Source organism: Myotis nattereri, assembly GCF_964212035.1.
Source record: "Myotis nattereri genome assembly, chromosome: 2".
NCBI lineage: Eukaryota > Metazoa > Chordata > Mammalia > Chiroptera > Vespertilionidae > Myotis > Myotis nattereri.
In genome coordinates this window covers 163,274,633-163,297,609 of record NC_138076.1, presented here as the reverse complement: position 1 = coordinate 163,297,609, position 22,977 = coordinate 163,274,633, and the positions used below count along the sequence as shown (strand labels likewise).

General features: G+C 41.5%; 1 protein-coding gene across 6 annotated transcripts in view; it reads right to left on the bottom strand.

Annotated features, from left to right (window-relative positions):
• LOC308514616 (cyclic AMP-dependent transcription factor ATF-7) overlaps positions 1–22,977 on the bottom strand; it is a 111,155-nt gene that overhangs the window by 59,513 nt on the left and 28,665 nt on the right. For 2 of the 6 annotated variants that reach the window (XM_081084834.1, XM_081084833.1), the window contains exon 3: positions 9,865–9,936. The exons of the other annotated variants lie outside the window; for them this stretch is intronic. In XM_081084834.1, the coding sequence (XP_080940960.1) occupies positions 9,865–9,900 (36 nt within the window). In that variant the 5' untranslated portion in view covers positions 9,901–9,936. The remainder of the gene's footprint in view (positions 1–9,864; positions 9,937–22,977) is intronic. 6 annotated transcript variants of the gene reach the window in all.

Genomic DNA, 22,977 nt, shown 5'->3' with positions numbered 1-22,977 from the left:
GTCTTACTTGCTAGATTACTTGGGGGAAGGACAGAGAAAGGGAAGAGGCAATAGGTTTGATGAAGGCACCATTGGTTTCTGAACCCATCCTCATTCCCAACTCTTCTCCCTTGTTTGTCTTCTACTATAAAGGCAAAAAAAAAAAAAAAAAAAAAAGCCAGATATTCGTTTCCCAGCCTCCCACGCTGCTAAGACTAAACCTCTCAAAAAGTTCAGGTCAATGAGACACAGAAATCCAATGGCAGTAGAAGACTGTAACTCTGGAAAAGCTTTTGTTTCCTTATAAAAGAGAAAGGTAGAGTGCTAGCCTATTAGCTCAGTTGGGTAGAGCTACTCAGTTGTCCAGATACACCAAGGTTGCAGGTTTGATCCCTGGTCAGGGCACATCATTAATCAACCAATGAATGCATAAGTAAGTGCAACAACAAATGGATGTTTCTCTTTCACTCTCTCTCCTCACTCTAAAAAACAAAAAATCAATAAACTAAAAATATATTTTTTAAAGAAAAGGGAAAAGCAGAAAAGTCTCTGGTGCTACTCGTTCTCTTTTCTTCCTCACCCTCTGATTGTGAGGTGACAAACTTGAAACTAAAAGGTAAAAGTTAAAAGTGGTGAAGCAGAGAGGTAGAAAGAACCTAGGTCCTCTTGCTTAACTCTGGAAAAGAGTCCTAATTCTAGACTTCTTTTGTTATAAAGTTCACAAAGTTTAAAGCTACTGTTAGGTACTTGCAGCTGCAACCATTCCTAACCAATAAATGATGATTTTCAAGATATATAGATTTTTCCTCTTTTTCTATTTAAGAAACTCAGAAGCTGAAATATGCAAGGAAGTATCTCATTCTATATCTTCATGAGTATTTATCAATTGTACCCTAATGCAGACTTCCATTTTCATTTTCACATAGTATACCAAATAAATTACTCTATCTCATTTCCTATTGCCCCAGGGTTCCTTAAAAACAATGGTTATATACTATTTGGTGGGTTTTGGAAGGCCAAAATAGTAAAAGAGAAGCAACTTATGATGTTGCTCTTGAGACTGAGGTAGTTAAAGATCACTCTTCACTAAGGTTCGGAGTTTTAGTTTGAGCCACATCTTTCCTTAGTTTTGGCTGATCCCCTACCTCAATACAGAATGGCTGGCTCTTTGTTAAACTCCAGGCCACTTTGGGAATTATGCTTAAGAATTAACAACAATATTCATTATCTTTCCTAAAATGGCAGCTACTTTCTTGAATGGATTAAATGCTCAGCAAACTTTAAAGGACCAGTGCCTTGGAGCAGAGATTCCAATAGCAATTCAGCAGGGCTTGATTCTGGGTCAGTTACATAGCTAATTGCTTTTGCTCTAATGGTAGATTTTTTAGTATTCTGCTTTCCAGATGTAGCCACTTAGTTGAGGTACCATTAAAGTTCCCAAAGGAATAACTAGTTTTTAACAAAGCAAGGAAAGATTCTTTTTGGGTCAAAGTGATTATCACTCAGTAAAAGTTCCGACATTACCCATTTATATTTTTCAATATCATCTCTCTTTTCAAACTATTATTAGAATACTAGTAGCCCTGCACACAAATCCGTGCACCAGTAGCTCTCTGCGAGGCCTCCGCGCCCACTGCCCAGAGGCTCTCCGCAGCCCAGAGGCTCACTCACGGCCAGGCGTGGAAAGCTTGCCTTGTTGCCGGGGCGACAACACAAGCGTTCCACGCCCCAGCCTGGCCAGAGGCCCATCTGCGGCGGGGTGTGGAATGCTTGCCTCATCACTGGGGTGAGGAGGCAAGTGTTCCCCCCACTCCCCCAGGCCCTCCGTGGCCAGGGCGGAACGCTTGTGTTGTTGTGGCGATGAAGGCTGCTCACGCTGCCCGCTCTCAGTGGCCGCCCGCCCCCCCCCCCTGCAACTGAGGGACTCCTGTGGGGCTGAGAGGACTAGGTGCTGCCATCTTGTGCCTATGGGCGCCACCATCTTTGTGACAGAGGGATGGTTAATTTGCATATCACCCTTTTATTAGATAGGATTATGAGGTATAGACCTTTCAAAAACATATCACTCACTTTTATCTTCTAATTTGCTACACAGTAAGTGAAGCCATCCCTGGATCTCACATATGGGTTGGGAAGGCCAAAGATACAGTGTGAACACTGTGGACCTTAACCATTAGATTTAGGCAAATCTACTACACAGTGTTTTCTTCAATTGGGCTGCTAAAAATTTCATTATGGACAAAGAACTCTCTAATCCAGGGTGGGGAATGTCCAGCCCGCAGGCCACAATCATTTGGTCTAGCCCTGCCAAGGCATTGGGGTGAATTAATTAAATGTTTGGCCAAATATAGCAGGCTAATTTTTAAGTTGATAATTTTGTATGGCCCACAAATCCTATCTAATAAAAGACAAAAAGGGTAATTAACCATACCTCCACTATGCTTCCCATTGGCTAATCAGGGCGATATGCAAATTAACTGCCAACAAAGATGGCGGCTGGCAGCCATGCAGCTGAAGTGAACATGAGGCTTGCTTGCTCCAGTGATGGAGGAAGCCAAGGTTCCCCACCTGCTGCGGCCTGGCTCTGAGCCCGAAAATAACAATGTTTCAATTACAGAAGCTAAACAAACCCCAGATACCTGCTTTCAGCAGGCTGTGGCCTCAGAGCTGGGAGCACCAGTGACGGCAACAATGTTTCAATTACAGAAGGTAAATAAATTCCAGAAAAAAAAAGAAAAGAAAAAAAGGGGAGGCTGGGAGCTTCAGTCCCGGCCAGCCTGAAAACGGCCCTCAGCCCCTCACTCAGACTGGCCAGGCACCCCAGTGGGGACCCCCACCCTAAAGGGGGTGTGGCCAGCATGAAAACAGCCATCAGCCCATTATCCAGGCTGGCCAGGCACCCCAGTGGGGACCCCCACACTGAAGGGGGTGTGACCAGCTGCAAACAGTCATCAGCCCCTCATCCAGGCTGGCCAGGCACCCAAGCGGGAACCCCACCCTGATCCGGGACACCCTTCAAGGCAAACCAGCCGGCCCCCACCCATGCACCAGGCCTCTATCCTATATAGTAAAAGGGTAATATGCAAACTGACCCTAACAGCAGAAAGACTGGGAATGACTGGTCACTATGACACACACTGACCACCAGGGGGCAGACGCTCAATGCAGGAGCTGCCCTCTGGTGGTCAGTCGCTCCCACATGGGGGAGCTCTGCTCAGCCACAAGCCAGGCTGATGGCTGCCAGTACAGCGTTGGTGGTGGGAGCCTCTCCTGCCTCCTCAGCAGCGCTAAGGATGTCTGACTGCAGTTTAGGTCTGCTCCCTGCTAGCAAGTGGACATCCCCTGAGGGCTGCCGGGCTGCCAGAGGGATGTCTTACTGCCATCTTAGGCCCAATCCTCCGGGGAGCAGGCCTAAGCCAGCAGGTGGCCATCCCCAGAGGGGTCCCAGACTGCGAGAGGGCACAGGCCGGGCTGAGGGGCCGCCCCCCCACGAGTGAACAGATTTTTGTGCACCGGGCCTCTAGTTATATTATAAATATCTAAATGGCCCTTGGCAGAAAAACGGTTCCCCATTTCTGCTCTAAACACTTCTTGATAATACAGGAGATTCTGAATGCTTACAATGAGCTGAGCAGAGCAGAGCATACACAAGTCACAGTATAGAGCCTATTAATGACTTTAAGGGCTTATACAATTTAGTACTGTAATAGTTAAGCCAAAATAAAAATTGAAGCTGGAAAGGCTGGAGTGAGGGAAGCAGAGAAGAAAAGAGAGGGAGGGAAGAAAAAAAAGATCTATTTCTCAGTCTTCAAACTCACTCACTCACTCACTCACAAATAATTCCAAACTGCAGCAATATGTTGTTTTAAACAAGCTATCTAAGCTTAAGTGCCCAGAGCCTTAGCAAGAGGTTATAGGGTGGTAAAGAAATAGAAAAAGACTCAAATGGTTTGGCAGGTCTCTTAAATAAACCAGAAGCTTGTAGGTAGGGTGTACTGAATTTGGCTTGCCACCTTAATTTTTTCCAGTATGTATGTATGTATGTATGTATGTATGTATGTATTTATTTATTTTATTGTTTAAAGTATTACATGTCCCCTTTTTCCCCAATTGACCTCCCCCCCCGCCACTTTCTTTACCTAATGTAGTTTTTCCCTCATGTGAAAAACGTAAGTAGTAACTACAAGGAGCTAGCTAATTTTCCCTCATGTCAGAGACCTCAGTGGTAAAATGGTATAATTTCTAGGGGCCAGGGAATAAAATTAGTAAAGGTTATTAAATATCTTTATTTTAATGATTACTTAATTTTAATGTGCATAGGTGTTTGATTCAGACTAAACATAGTTTACATCTCTATACTTTCATTATGAACTGTAATCTAGGCAATTTGCCTAAACACACAAAGCTTATTTTATTCGTCAAGTTGTAAGAAGAAATGTATTCTCTTCATATGATCATTAGCAAAACCAATTCAATTATAAGTCTCAAACACTTAGTTCAGTGCATTTCACACACTAAATGCTAAATTTTACAAAAATGGACATGTTCCTATTCTTATATTAACAGAGTATATGTTAATATGGAATGCAGAAGGAAAAACTGAAAATGATAGACTCATGAAAGAAAAAGTCAGGCCAACTTAGTAGTGACTACAATAAAACAAAGGCAGTTATATAATGCAATACAATACCCTTTGACCAACATGTTCATGTTTCCCTTACCCACAACCACTGGTAATGATGATTCTGTTCTCTGGTTCTATGACTTTGGCTATTTTAGAGTTTATGTGTAAGTGAGATCATACATTATTTATCTATCTGGGTCTGCCATATTTCATTTAGCATAATGCCCTCAAGATCCATACATGTTGTTGCAAATGGAAGGATTTCCTTTCTTTCTTATGGCTGAATAATATTCCATTGTGCTCAGACATCTCTCAGAGCAATATTCTTGCCTATATGTCTCCTAGGGCAAATGAAATAAATGAAAAAAACAAAAAACAAGCAAATGGGGCTATATCAAACTAAAAAGCCTCTGCACAGCAAAACAAACCATCAACAAAATGGAAAGGGAACTCACTGTATGGGAGAACATGTTTTCCAATGATACATCTAACAAGGGCTCAATTTCCAAAATATACAAAGACCTATACAACTCAACACCAATAAGACAAACAACCAATTAAAAACGTGCAAAGGATCCAAACAGACACTTCTCCAAAGAGGACATACAAATGGCCAATAGGCACATGAAAAAATGTTCAATATCACTAACCATCAGAGAGATGCAAATCAATACCACAATGAGTTATCACCTCACACCTGCCAGGATGTCTACCATCAATAAATAAATGAACAAAAAATGCTGGTGAGGATGTGGAGAAAAGGGAAACTTAGTGCACCCTTGATGGGAATACAGACTGGTGCAGCCACTGCGGACACAGTATAAAGTTTCCTCAAAAAATTAAAAATAGAATTGCCTTTGGACCCAGCAACCCAACTTGTGGGAATATGCCCTAATAATTCCAAAACATCAATCAGAAAGAATATATGCAACCGTATGCTCATAGCAGCTTTATTTACAATAGCCAAGATATGGAAACAGCCCAAGTAGATGAGTAGATAAAAAAGCAGTGGTACATTTACACAATGGAATACTACTCAGTCATTAAAAAGAAGGAAATCTTATCTTTTGCAACAGCATGAATAGACCTGGAGCGTATTATGCTAAGTGAAATAAGCCAGTCGGAGAAAGGCAAGTATCATGTGATCTCTCTTATATGTGGAATTTAATGCACAAAATAAACTGACAAACAAAATAGAAAAAGAGGCATGGCTATCTTGCCACCTTAATTTAATGCAGAAAAAATTTTTACCATTACTTGTTGATATATTTAGCTTATTGATTATCTTCGTGTCTAACTTGCAAGGTTTTGAAATAAAACCAGGCAAATGGGAAACTTCTTAAATTTTGGATGTTTGCTTTATAGTCATAAGAGATATTTTTTAGAATATTGGCCACTGAAGAGGACAACAGGTAGGCAGGGGAAAAGAATGGAATCTATGCTGCCTAGCAGTAATGCTTATCCACATGCTTCTTTACTGTCATAGTGATCCAATACTAAAGCGATGCATCAGTTTCCCTAGAAACTGCCCCTGCTAATCAATCCAGCCTCATCTCCTGCTGCTCTCCATCACAATTTGTGCTCCATCTACAGCAAGCTACCTAGAATTTCTCTGAATGTACCATGCTGTTTCTTTCTTCATGTCTGACATTCTCTTATGTGTGGAATGTTCTCCACCTTCTCTGTCTTGCAAATTTTTCCTTATCTTTCAAAACCAGTTAAAACATAATTTCCTCCATGAAAGTTTCCCTATGTCTACCCTCTCAGTATTTGAAAATACTGTACTTATATTATTACATTTATCATATTATAATTTAATTGCAGTTATGTGTCTGACTCCCATACAAGACAGGGAATAACTTTGATGTCTTATATATCTTTTTATCACTAGTATCTAGTATGATGTCTAGTACATTATAGATACTCAAGTTTTTAAAAATTAAATTGAACTCACAAAGGCTAATAAAGGTCTGACTGAATTGAGAAAATTATTCATGAGCTAGTTTCTGGAAACCAGCCCCCAGACTTATTCAAAATTGGAGATATTTGGCAAAATACACAAAGGGGAAAAATGCCATTTTATTATTTCAATAGAGTCATATTCAATTTTTGATTGTGGTCTAAAATGATAAAAAATCCTTATTGTATACAACCTCCCACCCTATTACATCAGAATGCAGACAAACCAGGAGGTACTAATGGGATCCTATTAACCTTCATATCACATTACAACAGCCCCATCTGTTAATATGGGAAAGGAGCAAGGATAAATATAAAAGCCATTAAGCAGACTGATGGGTATCAGGGAAGAACTAAGACTCTGATAACTCTTAGTCTTCACTTCTTGGTAACAACTCACTACAGCAAGTTGTAGATTTCAACCACAGTGTGGCAGGCTGTGGTTCCTATATTAGTTGCTAGAGCTGCCCTGACATATAATGGCTCCTATATTAGTTGCTAGAGCTGCCCTGACAAAGTACCACAAATCTGGTGCCTTAAACACAACAGAAATTTATTGTCTCACAACTCTGAAGGCTAGAAGTCTAAAATCAAGGCATCAGCAGGGCTGGTTCCCTCAGAAGGACGTATTCTATGCTTCTCTCCTAGTTTCTGGTGGTTTGTTGATAATCTTTGGTGTTCCTTGGCTGTGGCAGAATAACTCCAATCTTTATATGGTTCAATTTCCTGTTTTTATAAGGATACCAGTTATATTGCATAGGTGCCCACCTTACTCCAGTATGACCTCATAATAACTAATTACAGCTACAATGATCCTATTTCCAAATGAGGTCACATTCTGAGGAATACACCTCTATCTAGTAAATTAACTGAATCAATAAACAACTTCCAAAACAGAAAGCACCAGGCCCAAATGGGTTGGTGAATTATACCAAACATTTAAGGAAAAAATTATACCTATTCTCTACAATCTCTTCCAAAGGATTAGAAGCAGAGGGAATACTTTCTTACTTATTACTCTGCCTGCCAGCCTGATCACCCCCTAACCACTCTCCTGCCAGCCTGATCAACTCCTAACTACTTCCCTGCCAGCCCAATTGTTCCCAACTGCCCTCCCCTGCTGGCCTGATCTCACCCCGAACTGCCCTCAACTGCCCTCCCCTGCCAGCCTGGTCACCCCCAACTACCCTCCCCTGCAGGCCTGGTCCCCTCCAACTGCCCTCCCCTGCAGGCCTGGTCCCCCCCCAACTGCCCTCTGCTGCTGACCTTGTTGCCCCTAACTGCCCTCCCCTGCCAGCCTGGTTGCCCCCAACTGCCCTCCCCTGCAGGCCTGGTCCCCCCCAACTGCCCTCCCCTGCCAGCCTGGCCGCCCCTAACTGCCTCCCCTGCTGGCCTGGTTGCCCCTAACTGTCCTCCCCTGCAGGCCTGATCGCCCACAACTGCCCTCCCCTGCTGGCCATCTTGTGGTGGCCATCTTATGACCACATGGGGTGGCCATCTTGTGCGAGGGCATGATGGTCAATTTGCATATTACCTCTTTATTATATAGGATGAGGCCAGCATTACCCCAATACCAAAACAGAGAAAGGCATTACAAAAAAGAGAACTACAGACCAACATCTCTCATGTACATAGATGTGAAAATCCTCAACAAAATATTAGTAAATAAAATCCAAAAATGTATAAAAAGAATTATACACCACAACCAAGTGAGATTTATCCTAGGTATGCAAGGCTGATTCAACATTTGAAAATTAATTAATGTAATCCATTGCATCAACAGGCTAAAGAAGAAAAATCACATCACCATATCAACAGATGCAAAAAAGCATTTGACAAAATCCTATACCTACTCATGATAAAAATTCTCAGCAAACTAAGAATATAGGAGAATTTCCTCAACTTGATAAAGAACATCTACAAAAAACCTACAGCTAACATCACACTTAATAATGAGAAACTTGAAGCTTCCCTACTAAGAGCAAGAACAAGGCAAGGATGATCCATTCCCCCTCTCACTATTCCCTTTCAACATTGTACTAGATGTCCTAGCTAATACAGTAAGACAAAAAAGGAAATAAAAAGTATATAACTTGGGAAGGAAGAAATAAAACTTTGTTCACAGATCATGTGATTGTCTGTCTAGAAAATCCAGATGAAAACAAAACAAAACAAAACAAAAAACCACCCAAAAAATACTCCTGGAATTAATAAGCAATTATAGTAAAGTTGCAGAGTACAAGGTTAATATACGAAAGTCAACTGTTTTCTTGTATACCAGCAATGAACAAGTGGAATATGAAATTAAAAATAATATATCATTTATATTAGCACCTCCCAAAATGAAAGACATAGGTATAAATCTAACAAAATATGTATAAGACCTATACAAAGAAAATTATAAAACTCTAATGAACAAAATCAAAGAACTAAATAAATATTTATTGTCAAGATATTAATTCTTCCCTAACTTGATCTATAGATTCAATGCAATCTCTATAAAAAACCCAGCAAGTAATATTGTGGGTGTTAACAAACTGATCCTAAACTTTATGTGGAAAGGTCAAAGACTCAGAATATCCAACACAATATTGAAGGAGAATAATGCTGATAGACTGACACTATCCAATTCAAGACATAAAACTATAGTGATCAAGACAAGATAGCATTAGTGAAACAACAAACAAAAATATTAATGCAACAGAAAAGAGAGCCCAGAAATAGACCCACATAATTATTTTTAACAAAGGAGGAAAGGTAATACAAAGGAGCAAACATGATCTTTTCACACAAACAGTACTGGGACAATTGGACATCCACATGAAAAATATTAAATATAGATATTAACCTACAACCTTCACAAAAATTAATTCTAAATGAGTCATAGACATACATTTAAAATACAAAACTATAAACTCCTAAAAGATAACACAGGAGAACACCTAGATAATCTTGGGTTTGGCAGTGACTTTTTAGAGAAAAATACCAAAGGCATTGACTCCATGAAAGCAATAATTGATATGCTAAAGTTTATTAATATTAAAAACCTCGGGGAGAGGTTGGGGGTTAATGGGAGGGATGAGGACACATTTGTAATACCTTAACCAATAAAGAAATTAAAAATATATATATCGAAAACCTCTCTGTGAAAGACAACGTCAAGAGAATGAGAAGGCAAGTCACACACCAAGAGAAAATCTTTGCAAAAGATAAATCGATAAAGGGCTGTTATATCAAATATACAAAGAACTCTTAAAACTCAACAATAAGAAAAAAAAAATGGGCCAAAGATTTTGACAGACCTCACCAAAGAAGATATACAGATGGCAGCTAAGCATATGAAAAGATGCTCCACATCATATGTCCTCAGGGAACTGCAAATTAAAACAAAAACGACATAACCACTACACACCTATTCAAATGACTAAAATCCAGATCCCTGACAACACCAAATGCTTGTGAGGGTGTGATGCAATAGAAACTTTCATTAATTGCTGGTGGGAATAGAAAATGGTAAAGTCACTTCGGAAGACAGTTTGGCAGTTTCTTACCAGACTAAACATACTCTTACCATACAATCTAGCAATCGTTCTCTTTAGTATTTATCCAAGGAGTTGAAAACTATGTCGACACAAAAACCTGCACATGGATATTTACAGCAGTTTTGTTCATAATTGCCAAAACTTGGAAGAAAACAAGATATCTTTCAGTAGGTGAATGGATAAACTGTGGTACATCCAGACAATGAAGTAGTATTCAGTGCTAAGAAAAAAGGAAGAAAAAGAAGAAGAAAAAAAGAGGTATCAAGCCATGAAAAGACACAGAAGAACCCTAAGTGCATAGTACTAAGTGAAAGATGCCAATCTGAAAAGACTACTTACTATATCACCCCAACTATATGGCTTTCTGAAAAAGGTAAAACTATGGAGACAGTAAAACAATCAATAGATTACCTGGGGTCGGGGGAGGAATGGGACAGGGTGAACAGGTGGAGCACAGAGGATTTTGAGAGCAGTTAAAATACTCTGTATGATAATATAATAAAAGATACATATCATTATACTTTTGTCCAAACTCATCAAATGTGCAACATCATGAGCAAACCCTAAGGGAAACTATGGACTTTGGGTGATTGTGATGTACCTATAAGTGTAGGTTCATTGGCTGTAACACAAATACCACTCTGGTGGGGGATGTTGATAATGGGGGAGGCTATGTTATGTGTGGGAGAAAGGAATGTGTATATGGGGAATCTGTACTTCCCCTTCAATTTTGCTGTGAATCTAAAATAGCTCCGAAAACATACTCTTAAAAAATTGAAAACCACTAAGTAAAAATAAATAACTTGTTGTATGTTTATGTTCATAGAGTGCTCAGAAAAAAGAGTCTGAAAAATTAAGCCTGAAGTAGAGTACTCACTGCTTATTAATCTAACTAGAGGCCCGGTGCACGAAATTCGTGTACTGTGTGTGTGTGTGTGGAGGGGGGGGAGGGGGGTTTGTCCCTCAGCCCAGCCTGCACCCTCTCCAATCTGGGACCCCACAGGGATCAGGCCTAAACCGGCAGTTGGACATCCCTCTAACAATCCGGGATTGCTGGCTCCCAACCACTCGCCTGCCTGCCTACCTGATTGCCCCTAACGCTTCTGCCTGCCAGCCTGATCACCCCCTAACCACTCCCCTGCCAGCCTGATCAACGCCTAACTGCTCCCCTGCTGGCCCAATTGCCCCCAACTGCCCTCCCTGCCGGCCAGGTCGCCCCCAACTGCCCTTCTCTGCCGGCCTGGTCGCCCCCAACTGCCCTCCCCTGAAGGCCTGGTCACCCCTAACTGCCTTCCCTTGCTGGCCTGGTCGCCCCCAACAGCCCTCCCCTGCCGGCCTGATCATCCCCAATGGCCCTCCCCTGCAGGCCTGGTCGCCCCCAACTGCCCTCCCCTGTTGGCCTGGTTGCCCCCAACTGCCCTCCCCTGCCGGCCTGGTTGCCCCCAACTGCCCTCCCCTGCAGGCCTGGTCACCCCTAACTGCCCTCCCCTGACAGCCTGGTCGCCCCCAACTGTCCTCCCTTGCAGGCCCAATCGCCCACTACTGCCCTCCCCTGCAGGCCTGATCGCCCACAACTGCCCTCCCCTGCAGGCCTGATCGCCCACAACTGCCCTCCCCTGCTGGCCATCTTGTGGCCAAATGGAGGCAGCCATTTTTTGACCACGGGTGGCAGCCATCTTGTGTGGGGATGTGATGGTCAATTTGCATATCACCTCTTTATTATATAGGATGTTAAGACAGAAAAGCACAGCATAGCAGAAAGTCCAGCTTCCAAGCAAGAATTGTCAAGAGTCTCTTTGACAGACTCCAATCCAATTATGCCCCAGCTGCTGATTTTTCTATCACCATTTCCCCTTTGTTTCTGAGACAGCATCCATGACCTTCTGTTCATGCGGTAAGGAAGAAATTGCTTCCCAGAAAGGCTTAGCCCACTGCATTTTTCTAGATAAAGAAAAAACAAAAAGCCATTAGACTCTGACAAGCTGATTACTGTCTGTGGAGGAGCAAAATGCCTCCCATAGGACTAGGGAATAGCCAACAAGGTACAATATGTTTGAACCTTTAACCACTGCTCTACCAAGAGATGCTAAAGATGCACATTCATTCTCTCTCTTTCTCTCTTCTCTCTTCTCTCCTCTCCCCTCTCCCCTCTCTCCTCTCCCCCTTCCCTCTCTCTCTCTCTCTCTCTCTCTCTCTCTCTCTCTCTCTCTCTTGTCCCATGTGAATGACTGAAAGTAAAAGCCTCCTAAGGCCCTATCTGGCTGTAGTTTCAAATGCATATAAAGTACAAGAATGCTGAAATAAAGTCTCCCCTTTCCACTTTTGCAATTACCTATGCATAAAACTTAGAAGAAAAGGAAAGACTTAAGAGGGAATTGCTAAATTTAAAAAAAAAATCTAATATAGTGCCTTATAAACACATATTTAGAACCTAGGCCCTAGAACATTTTAGAGTAACCACTTTTATTGTCCCCTCCCAATTCAGCCTAAGTGGACTATAGTCTCTTCCTTAGTCCTAAGAACTACCTTGGAACTGAACTAAAATGTCTGAAGTTATAAACACAATACAGTGAAAAAATGAATGCACACAGATTACCACTGTGTAAAAAAGTGATGCTCAGAGAAGTGACAGATGTCTAATACTATCTGCCCATTCTGGTAATATACAGCTAACTCCACCTAAACAACACAACTGAGATCTTTAAAACTATTTTAGCAACTCTTTTCACTTGATTCAAATATAACTGATGCCTGTTAAAGGGTTTTTTGTGTGGGGAGAGGGTCATCAAGCTTGATAACAGAGACACAAAACGGAGGTAACTGAGGCTTAGTATTAAAAAATAGACCTTAAGCACTAGCCGGTTTGACTCAGTGGATAGAGCATTGGCCTGGAACCTGGGTTCCAGGTTCAATTCCGGTCAATGGGGCGGGGGGGGGGGGGGCGTGCAGGAGGCAGCAATCTATGATTCTCTCTCATTGATGTTTCTCTCTCTCTCTCTCTCTCTCTCTCTCTCTCTCTCTCTCTCCCTCTCTCTCTCTCTCTCTCTCCTTCTCCCTTCCTCTCTGAAACCAATAAAAATATATTTTTTTAAAAAAACACAAAACAGAGACCTTTTAAAAAAAAATCATCCAGCCCTAGCCGGTTTGGCTCAGTGGATAAGAGTGTTGGCCTGTGGACCAAAGGGTCCTGGGTTCAATTCAGGTCAAAGGCATGTACCTTGGTTGCAGGCTCCTCCCCGGGCCCTGGCCAGGGCTTGTGCAGGAGGCAACCAAACGATATGTTTCTCTCACATTGATGTTTCTCTCTGTCTTTCCCTCTCTCTTCCACTCTCCTTAAAAATCAATGAAAAAATATCCTGGGGTGAGGATTAACCAAAAAATAAAAATAATAATCCATCCTATTGAGCTGTCACTGTCTGTCCAATAACCTCATAGGAGGCAAGTTTGTAGTCTATGTTTGATAGGTTGCTGCCTTGAATTCCTTTTCCCTTTGCATTTATAGTTTTATAGGAACTCTTGTCAGGGGACACACGCACACACACACACACACACACAGAAGTATATGCATACATACAACTAACTGGCCTGTCCAAAGCATCCAGTAAAATAAACAAATGAGATTTTTGGATACCTATAGTCATTATTTTTGTAGTTTGTGACCTTGCCCAAAAAAGCATTCTCAGCTCTGAAGCCAAGAATTTGACTTCACCGTCAGAGGTAAAAAAAAAAAGATAATAGTCAGATATTTTCTGCAGTTGAATGAAGAATTAGTTTCACATAGTCCACAGTTATACAATGAATCATTATCAGAATCAAGAAGGAATATATATATATATATATATATATATATATATATATGCAACTTTCCAGTAAAAGATAAATACATTCAAACAAAACAAACAAAGAATTCCTTTACTATAAATATCAACTATGAGACTCCAATCTCTTTTGGTCCTTTATGTGTAGTTCAACATATTTTTATCACAAGTCATTTCATATAAATATTTTCATGTATCTATTTAGTTGTAAACTTTCACTTCCAATAATAAACTATATGTCCACTGCATTAGCACACCACAGTTTGTAAGGAAAGAGCAGATATATGGCAGTGCTATGAAGTCAAAGAAGGGAAGGATATGAAATGTGAGTAGAGAATAATTTTATTATTCAACAAGTAAAACCCTTCATGTATCTATCATATGTCAAGAACATCAGCGAATAAACAAGCTAGCAATCACTGGGTAAAACATACATCTCATCACACTGTTAAAGTACTTCAAATCATACCCTAATTCCACTTTAGTCATATTTCCTCTTGTTACCAATTAGTATAGCAGCCACTATAACAAAAGCTGCACTACTACATGGCACTACACAAAGCAAGATACCCAGATCCCATCCTTTGCATTTGGGAACTTACAGGCATAAAACTAATATGGAGAAGAAGGGAATATGAATCAGGAAGTGACCCAGTCTAGAATTCACAAAGATGACTCCACAATGCTTCTTTGGGCCTATTAGTGGAGGATGCTGAAACTCTGATTTTTAGGTTCCAGTTTTCTACATTTCTGGTTGGCCAAAAATTAGTTTCCTTGCCCTTGCCCTGGCTGATGTGGTTCAGTGGTTAGAGTATCAGCCCACAAATTGAAGGGTCCCAGATTCGATTCCCAGTCAAGGGCATGTACCTGGGTCATCGGTTCGATCTCCAGTCCAGGTCCCAGATGCATGTGGGAGGCAAACTATTGATGTCTCTCTCTCACATAGATGTTTCTCTCTCTCTCTCTCTCTCTCTCTCTCTCTCTCTCCCTCCCTCGCTCCCTCCCCCCACCCGCCTCTCTTCCTTCCTTCGTCCCTTCCACTCTAAAAATCAATGGGTGAGGATTAAAAAGAATTAGTTTTCTTTCCCATCTTAAAATCATATCCCTGCTGCAAAACAATGGTTGTTTATCTCACATTTCAGTAGCACTCCCAGGCAGATAAAAAACAACAACATTATAGATTAAGGCTGAGGCTGTTGCAGAGAGATCTTTTAAGAATTCTTATCTTTTTGTACAGGCAGAGCTCAGCAGTCAATCCAGCTCTCTCTGGTATGGCATTCAGGCCTAGATCAGCAGCAAACTATAGGTTTCTATCAGCAGCAAGCCAAATCTTAACTAACTGCATTTGTCCCATTTACCAAAAAACCACTACTTACCCATATTTTTCTATACTAGATATATATATTTACGTGTATATGGAGAATAAGAAAGCAGTTGAAACTAGTCTGTCTGGGTTTGCACTGCAGTTCCATCACAAAATATTATGTGACCTTGTACAAGTTATTTAACCTGAGCCTCTTTTCTCATCTGCAAAATTGGGATAATATTTTATCCTCCCTCAATGAATTTCTAGGATTAAACAATACCAGTAAAGCACTTTTCCACAGTTCAGAATAAGAGCTCAGTTAGCTTCTGTTATTGTTGCTGTTGTTATTGTTATCGCATTGATAAAGTTAAACAATTTTCTTTGTAATTTATTCTTTCTCATATCCCCCCATATGATCCCCGGATGGAATATAATTTTCCTGCACTTTATATAAACACAACATTTCCTCTAAGTTGTATGCGTATGTATGTATACATGAGCTGTTGGTCTGCACTAATTATGTTAATCTTGAACATCATGGTATAGAGCTTTCCTAGGCCAATGTTCATCTTACCTCAGAGTCAGTTAGATTCAATAAATAAGAAAATTATAGCCGGGACCGGTTTGGCTCAGTGGATGGAGCGTCGGCTTGCGGACTGAAAGGTCCCAGGTTCGATTCCGATCAAGGGCATGTACCTGGGTTGCGGGCACATCCCCCAGTGGGAGATGTGCAGGAGGCAGCTGATCGATGTTCCTCTCTCATCGATGTTTCTAACTCTCTATCTCTCTCCCTTCCTCTCTGTGAAAAATCAATAAAATATATTAAAAAAAAAAGAAAATTATATTAGTATTAAGGCCAAGACTAGAAAATTCTCATATGTAGCCAAATCTAGTAGGTAAAGAGTCAATATCTCTATGAAAAGAGACCATACCCAATACCAGGTAGTTTGAATTCTAAGTAGATAGGAAACTTGAATCCTAAAACTAGAGAAATCAGGTCACTCTCATTTCCCCATATTTTATCAATTTAAATTTTCCAGAGCAAGAAAAGGAGAAAATGTCTCTCTTTCTGTCCAAAGGGAATTAAGTTGCTTCTAGTGTTTATTGGGGCTCTTAAGCTCTTAAGATTTATACTTCTCACCTAGCTTATAGTAGAAGGAAGCTGAGATAGCCCAAAACATTCTCTTAAGTTGCCATGTGTCTTTTGCTTTGGGGCCATTCCACCTAAGCCAGTTCTCATCTATTATCTCCTAACCCCAAAGGAAAACTTTATGTAGCCAATATTACATCTGTGGTTAAACTAATTTATACTAAAGAGTGAATTATAGCTCCCATACTTTAAAAAAAAATGTTTTTATTGATTTTAGAGAAAAAGGAAGGGAAAGGGAGAGAGAGAGAGAGGGAGAGAAAGAGAGAGAGAGAGAGAGAGGGAATCATCGATGTGAGAGAGCAACATCGATCGGCTGACTCCTGCACAGCCCCCACTGAGGATCAATCCCACAACCTGGGAATGTGCCCTGACCAGGAATCGAACTGGTGACCTTCTGGTGCACAGGACAATGCCCAATCAACTGAGCAAAACTAGCCAGGGCTAAATAACATTAATTTACATGAATTTTTATTTAATGTAGAAGTACAAGGGTTTATTCAACGACAAAGATTTATAAAAAAATTAAAATCTTACCTAATAATAGACAAACATGTAAATTGACCATACCTTCACTACACTAACCAGCCAATCAGGAGAGTATGCAAATTAATCTAACAAAGATGGCAGTTAATTTGCATACGTAGGCTCCAAGTGGTGGAGTGAAGCCTGACAGCCCGGGGCCAGCGGAGCAGGGAAGCCTCATGGCCCTGGGGCCGGCAGAGCAGGAAAGCCTCCCGTCCCCGGGGCTGGCGGAGCAGTGAAGCCTCACGGCCTCCGGACCAGCAGAGCAATGAAAGCCGGCAGAGCAGCAAAGCCTCACGGCTCTGGGGCCAGACCCGGCGGGAGCCTGGCCAGAGCAAAGGTCTGGGTGCCGGGTGCTGGAGGAAAACCCGTGCCAGCAGCCAGGGGAAAGGAAGGCCTATTGCACGAATCTCTTCGTGCAACAGGCCTCTAGTCCTATATAATAATAGACAAATATGGTAATTAACCATACCTCTGACACGCTTCCCATTGGCTGATCAGGGCAATATGCAAATTAACTGCCAACCAAGATGGCGGCCGGCAGCCAGGCAGCTGAAGCAAACAGGAGGCTTGCTTGCTCCAGTGATGGAGGAATCCAAGGTTCCCTGCCTGCTGCTGCCGGCCTCTGAGCTGCACTCTAAGAAACAATGTTGCAATTATAGAAGCTAAACAAACCCCCGAAACCTGCTTTCAGCCAGCCGGGCCTCAGAGCTGGAGCTGCAACAGTGTTTCAATTATAGAAGCCAAACAAACCCAGATACCTGCTTTCAGCAGCCGAGGTCTCAGAGCTGGAGCCGAGCCTCAGAGCTAAAGCTGGCTCTCAGCTCCAGTGACAGCCATAGAAGGTAAATAAATCCCAGAATAAAAAAAAAAGGAAAAAAGGAGAGGTTGGGAGCTTTAGTCACTCACCAGCCTGAAAACGGCCCTTGGCCCCTCACCCAGACTGGGCAGGCACCCCAGTGGGGACCCCCACCCTGAAGGGGGTGTGACCAGCTGCAAACAGCCATCAGCCCTTCATCCAGGCTGGCCAGGCACCCCAGCGGGACCCCCACCGGGACACCCTTCAAGGCAAACCAGCCGGCCCCCAGCCATGCACCAAGCCTCTATCCTACATAGTAAAAGGGTAATATGCAAACTGACCCTAACAGCAGAAGGACTGGGAATGACTGGTCACTATGACACACAGACAACCAGGGGGTAGACGCTCAATGCAGGAGCTGCCCTCTGGTGGTCAGGGCGCTCTCACATGGGAGGAGCTCTGCTCAGCCACAAGCCAGGCTGATGGCTGCCAGTACAGCGTTGGTGGTGGGAGCCTCTCCTGCCTCCTCAGCAGCGCAAAGGATGTCCGACTGCAGTTTAGGCCTGCTCCCCGCTGGCAATGGACATCCCCCAAGGGCTGCCAGGCTGCCAGAGGGATGTCTGATTGCCATCTTAGGCCCAACCACCCGGGGAGTGGGCCTAAGCCAGCAGGTGGCCATCCCCTGAGGGGTCCCAGACTGCGAGAGGGCACAGGCCGGGCTGAGGGACCCCCCCTCCCGCCCCGAGTGCACAAATTTTTGTGCACCGAGCCTCTAGTTTATATATAAAATGCTAAGCGACAGTCCGACTGGTAGCTATGACACCACAATGACCACCAGGGGGCAGACGCTCCGACTGGTAGCTGCCGATCCCCACAGGCCAGGCAGAGGGACCCCACTTTCCAGAGGGACTCTGCTCACTCTACAGATGCCCTTCAAGCCACAGCACTGCCCCAGGTGTGGCCCGCTGCGGAGAGACCCCAGGAGGTTGGTTCCAGGGCCTGTCCGGCCTGCCAGCCACCTTCTAATTAATTTCCTTTTAATATGCACGAATCCATGCACTGAGACACTAGTATAAAATAAATGTAAGCAAAAAAAAAAAAAAAAAAAAAAAGGAAAAGGGTTTATTTCTGGATAGGGAATCTTTCCTGTTTACTTTCAAATTGCACTGATTTTTTTCAATCACATATAAGGCTGCCTATGGGATGGCAGAGGAGAGACTTTACTGTCCTTAACTTAACAAATGAAAAGGGCTCTACTTCCCCTTGCTTTTCCCAGCCCTAATACCTTGACACCCCAAATACAGCCAATTAAGTGTTCATCCTGTCCTTTGAATACCTAGAACCAGAAGAACTGTCACTAGGCAAGCCAAATCTTTTAACATCAGAGAGATAGAAAGGGTGGCCATCTAAATCTCTGGATAGATTCTTGGACTTTTAGAGGGACTGACTGTGGAACTGTGATCTCACATGTCTAATTTTTTTCTCCCTCTTTCTCCAGCTATTCTCAATCACATGATTATCTGCTTAAAACTTTAAAAAATTAAAGGACTGCATGACTAACTATAGAGATAGCAAAAAGATCAAGAGTTACCACGGTCTGGGGAGAGGGAGAAAAAAGATAAGAATTCTTAAACCATTCTGTACCATACTGTAATAATGGATACATGCTATTATACATTTGCCCAAACCCACAGAATGCACAATACAAACAGTGAACCCTAATGTAAGCTTTAGTTAATAATAATGTATCAATACTGGCTCATCAGTTGTAACAAATGTATCACAGTAAAAAAACGATTTGGTGGCCGAAACCGGTTTGGCTCAGTGGATAGAGCGTTGGCCTGTGGACTGAAAGGTCCCAGGTTCGATTCTGGTCAAGGGCATGTACCTGGGTTGCGGGCACATCCCCAGTAGGAGATGTGCAGGAGGCAGCTGATCGATGTTTCTCTCTCATCGATGTTTCTAACTCTCTATCTCTCTCCCTTCCCCTCTGTAAAATATCAATAAAATATATTTTTAAAAAAACAAAAAAAACCCGATTTGGTGGTAGGGGGAGTGGAGTGATAGGGATATATGGGAACTCTGTAGTATTTACTTCCCACTCTTTTTTTTTCTTGTAAATATAAAATTAATCTTAAAAAGAATCTATTTTTTTTTTTTAAGTTAGAGAAAATTCTGGTGAATAATCCCTACCAGGTACAATAGCAGCAAATACAAGCCAAGGCAAGCTGTGCAAGAGGAAGGCAAAAAGTAAAAAATTAGATTATAGCATTTGATCACAAACTGAAGAAGACAGTAACTAAAGACAAAGAAAGAGGCTTGAGGAAGTGAGGGGGGGGGGGACAATTCTCACAGCATTTTTATAGTGACTGGTGTGCAAAAACTAAAGCAAATGCTATCTTCCTTAGAGAAAGAGAAACCAAACTTAGAAGAGGCACTGAGATACTCAGCAGAAAAATCACCACTAAGCCTCACTTATAATTATGAGTGTCACCCTGATGCCCCTCCCTGCGGCCAAGAAATCAGTTTGTCATTGTAACCAAGTCTGCAACCTGTGCTGGTGCCAATCTTTATGGTAGACTTAAGTATTTTTTTCAGGAAAATCAAGGGATAATTGCCCAGTATCAAAAGAAGATTAGACCCTTGGGAAGAAAGAGGGGCATCCCTTTTGCCACAGGATGATTCTCTCTGGAATAACATAAATGGTTCTTCCAGAGACATGTCTTTGATAAGCAGAGCTCTGGTTCTGACAGCCAATCTGCTGAATGCCAAACAGAGCACTCAAGCGTTCAACAATGACTCAAAGGACACGGCAAGGCTGCAGATTTATTCTGCAGACTTTCCCTGCAGAGCTACTCCAGTTTTTCAAAGGCAAAAAGGGAGAACTTTTTCTTTCCAGCCTAGGGAATTGCAAATTCCACCTGGGATCGAAAGACAGAACTATGTTTGCTCAAAATCTGACATCATCTATGTGAGCTACAAGATTTAAATGCTGGAATGATAGCTGGCAATTTTAGTCTTTAGAGCAGAAGTTGGTTCAGCTCTTCAATCTGCCAGCAGAATCAGGAGCCACACAGGGCACATAGTGTGCCAGACTGGGAATGGCTAATTTCACAAAGTCGTCCTCATTCTCTATGTACTTTCACACGACAATTGCAAACAGTTCAGATTCTTACCAAAGCATAATCTTACGCAGTTCACTGCACAGAGAAATTTCAAAGTAAAAACACGAAAGCACTATTACAAAGAGATAAACTCCAACACTTCCATCTTTTCTCTGTAATTCTTTCTTTTTTGAAACCCTATACTTAACTTGATAATTTTGTTAGAGAAAATTTAAAAAGTGAAACCTATCTACAACAATCTATTAACAACAGCATTTATCCCTCACAATTTTTATGTCATTTCTTCAAGATGAGCTTTTGAAAGAGAAAAGCTTTCTACACATCCTAACTCAAAAGTAACAGCCATGTGCTATGATTTATAGAACAGTTCCTCTGTGGTTAAATAGATTCAGCCCTCAAAAATACAAAAGGAAGCGAGGCTAGAAACCTAAGATATCCAATTTCTGTTTAAAACCTTTTTGTCATGATAAACAAAGATTTAAAAACACTAAAATTTAAAGGTAATCACCTCCATTTTGATTTTTAAAAACATGCATTACTACCGTGACCAAGTACCCTGGAATAGGTACTGGAGCAAAAGGGTTAGTAATAGCAAAATATAACACAGAAAAGCATAAGCCGAAAACCAGAATAAAAAATTTTCCCCCCCAAAACCCCAAAATATACAACCCTTTTAACAAAAAAAATGAATAAAAAGAGGACAAAATAAAGATGTTTTGCTTTATAAGCAATATTGGCAAACAATATACGTGAAATTTTTAGATATAACCAAGTCTAAAAATTTAGCTAAGTGTTTACTAACACAACTGTAACCCTTTCAAAGGGTTTTATGATTTGGTTGTAAAGACTCAATTAAGATAAAAACCAGGCTCTGACCAAACTCCAGCTCAAGGGGCTTTTCTTATATTAAAAAGTCTAATTTAAAAGAGGCATCGTGTTTTAAATCACTGGCATATGGTTAAAAAGCTTAAATTTGCCCAGTTACATCCTTTGAGCAGAATGTGTAAGCTCTCTTTCTTCTCCTATGAAAGAGCTTCCAAAGAGCAGCTCTTGCACCTTAATTCATAATGCACAATTTATCGGCGTTCCGTTTCCTTTCTAAATGGCCGGGGGGGAAGAAGAGCTCCACAGCCACTGTGTGTGGTTAGTAATGGCGCTTTTACTTGTCATTGTACAAAGCCTGTTAAATATTTACAACACAGACAGCAATATCTGGTCCTAAACACCAGTTGTATGTTTGAATTTTTTTTTGAAATAAATCTATGACAAGTTTTCCCCAGCAAAACGCCAGAAGACTTTCCTAACGGCTTCAAGAGACCCAGTGGGTCCAGAGGAGCAGTTATAGGCCATCTGGTGATTACTTATTATTATTTATACAGCACTGTAGATGTACACACAGATGTGTTATGAATCCACATACAGAGCAGGCCCTAACAAGGGCTACAGACAAAATGCAACTGCTGAGCAAGTCAATCTGCATTAAAGAAACACACTAACCAGAGAGTGGGAGCACACTGGCTGTTATTCTATCTGCCACATTAGCTGGAAGAGTATTTGATAAAAGAATGAAGAATTCTATACAATAATGACAATATCTTGTAAGTCAACAACCTAACCATATGTTGTTTTTCAGGGGTGGCAAATGAGAATTAATAAAGGACAGGATCTCAGATCCAGAAGGCACTTTATAAACTTGGCAGTTTGTAAAAAAAGGGAGTCGGAAAGCATCCCTCTCCTAATTTAGGAAGAACTGAGATATAAACATACAGGATTTTTTTTCCTAACAGCAATGCTCTGAAAACAGTTTCTGGGCTCTCATTCCAAATATTAAGTCATATCCAAGAAAAATAAGTGAATAAATGAAAAAAGTTTACCTTAATTTTTTGGGTACAGCTCAAATTAGGTTTATACAGCTTTTTTTGAGTCAGACTGGAACAAGAATACTTTTAATCTACTATGCTTTTAGTAATATAATAAAAAATATAACATGGAAAACTAAAATAATCACCTAAATGTTTCTAAAACTAAGTGTCAAGAGCGCCAGATCTGACGTTTAAAAACTTGGATTTAATTCCTAGTTCGTAAAACCTCTACACTTCTTTTTACCCCAGTCCCAATTTTATCAACACAATGCATAACAGTGGTCTACTTCC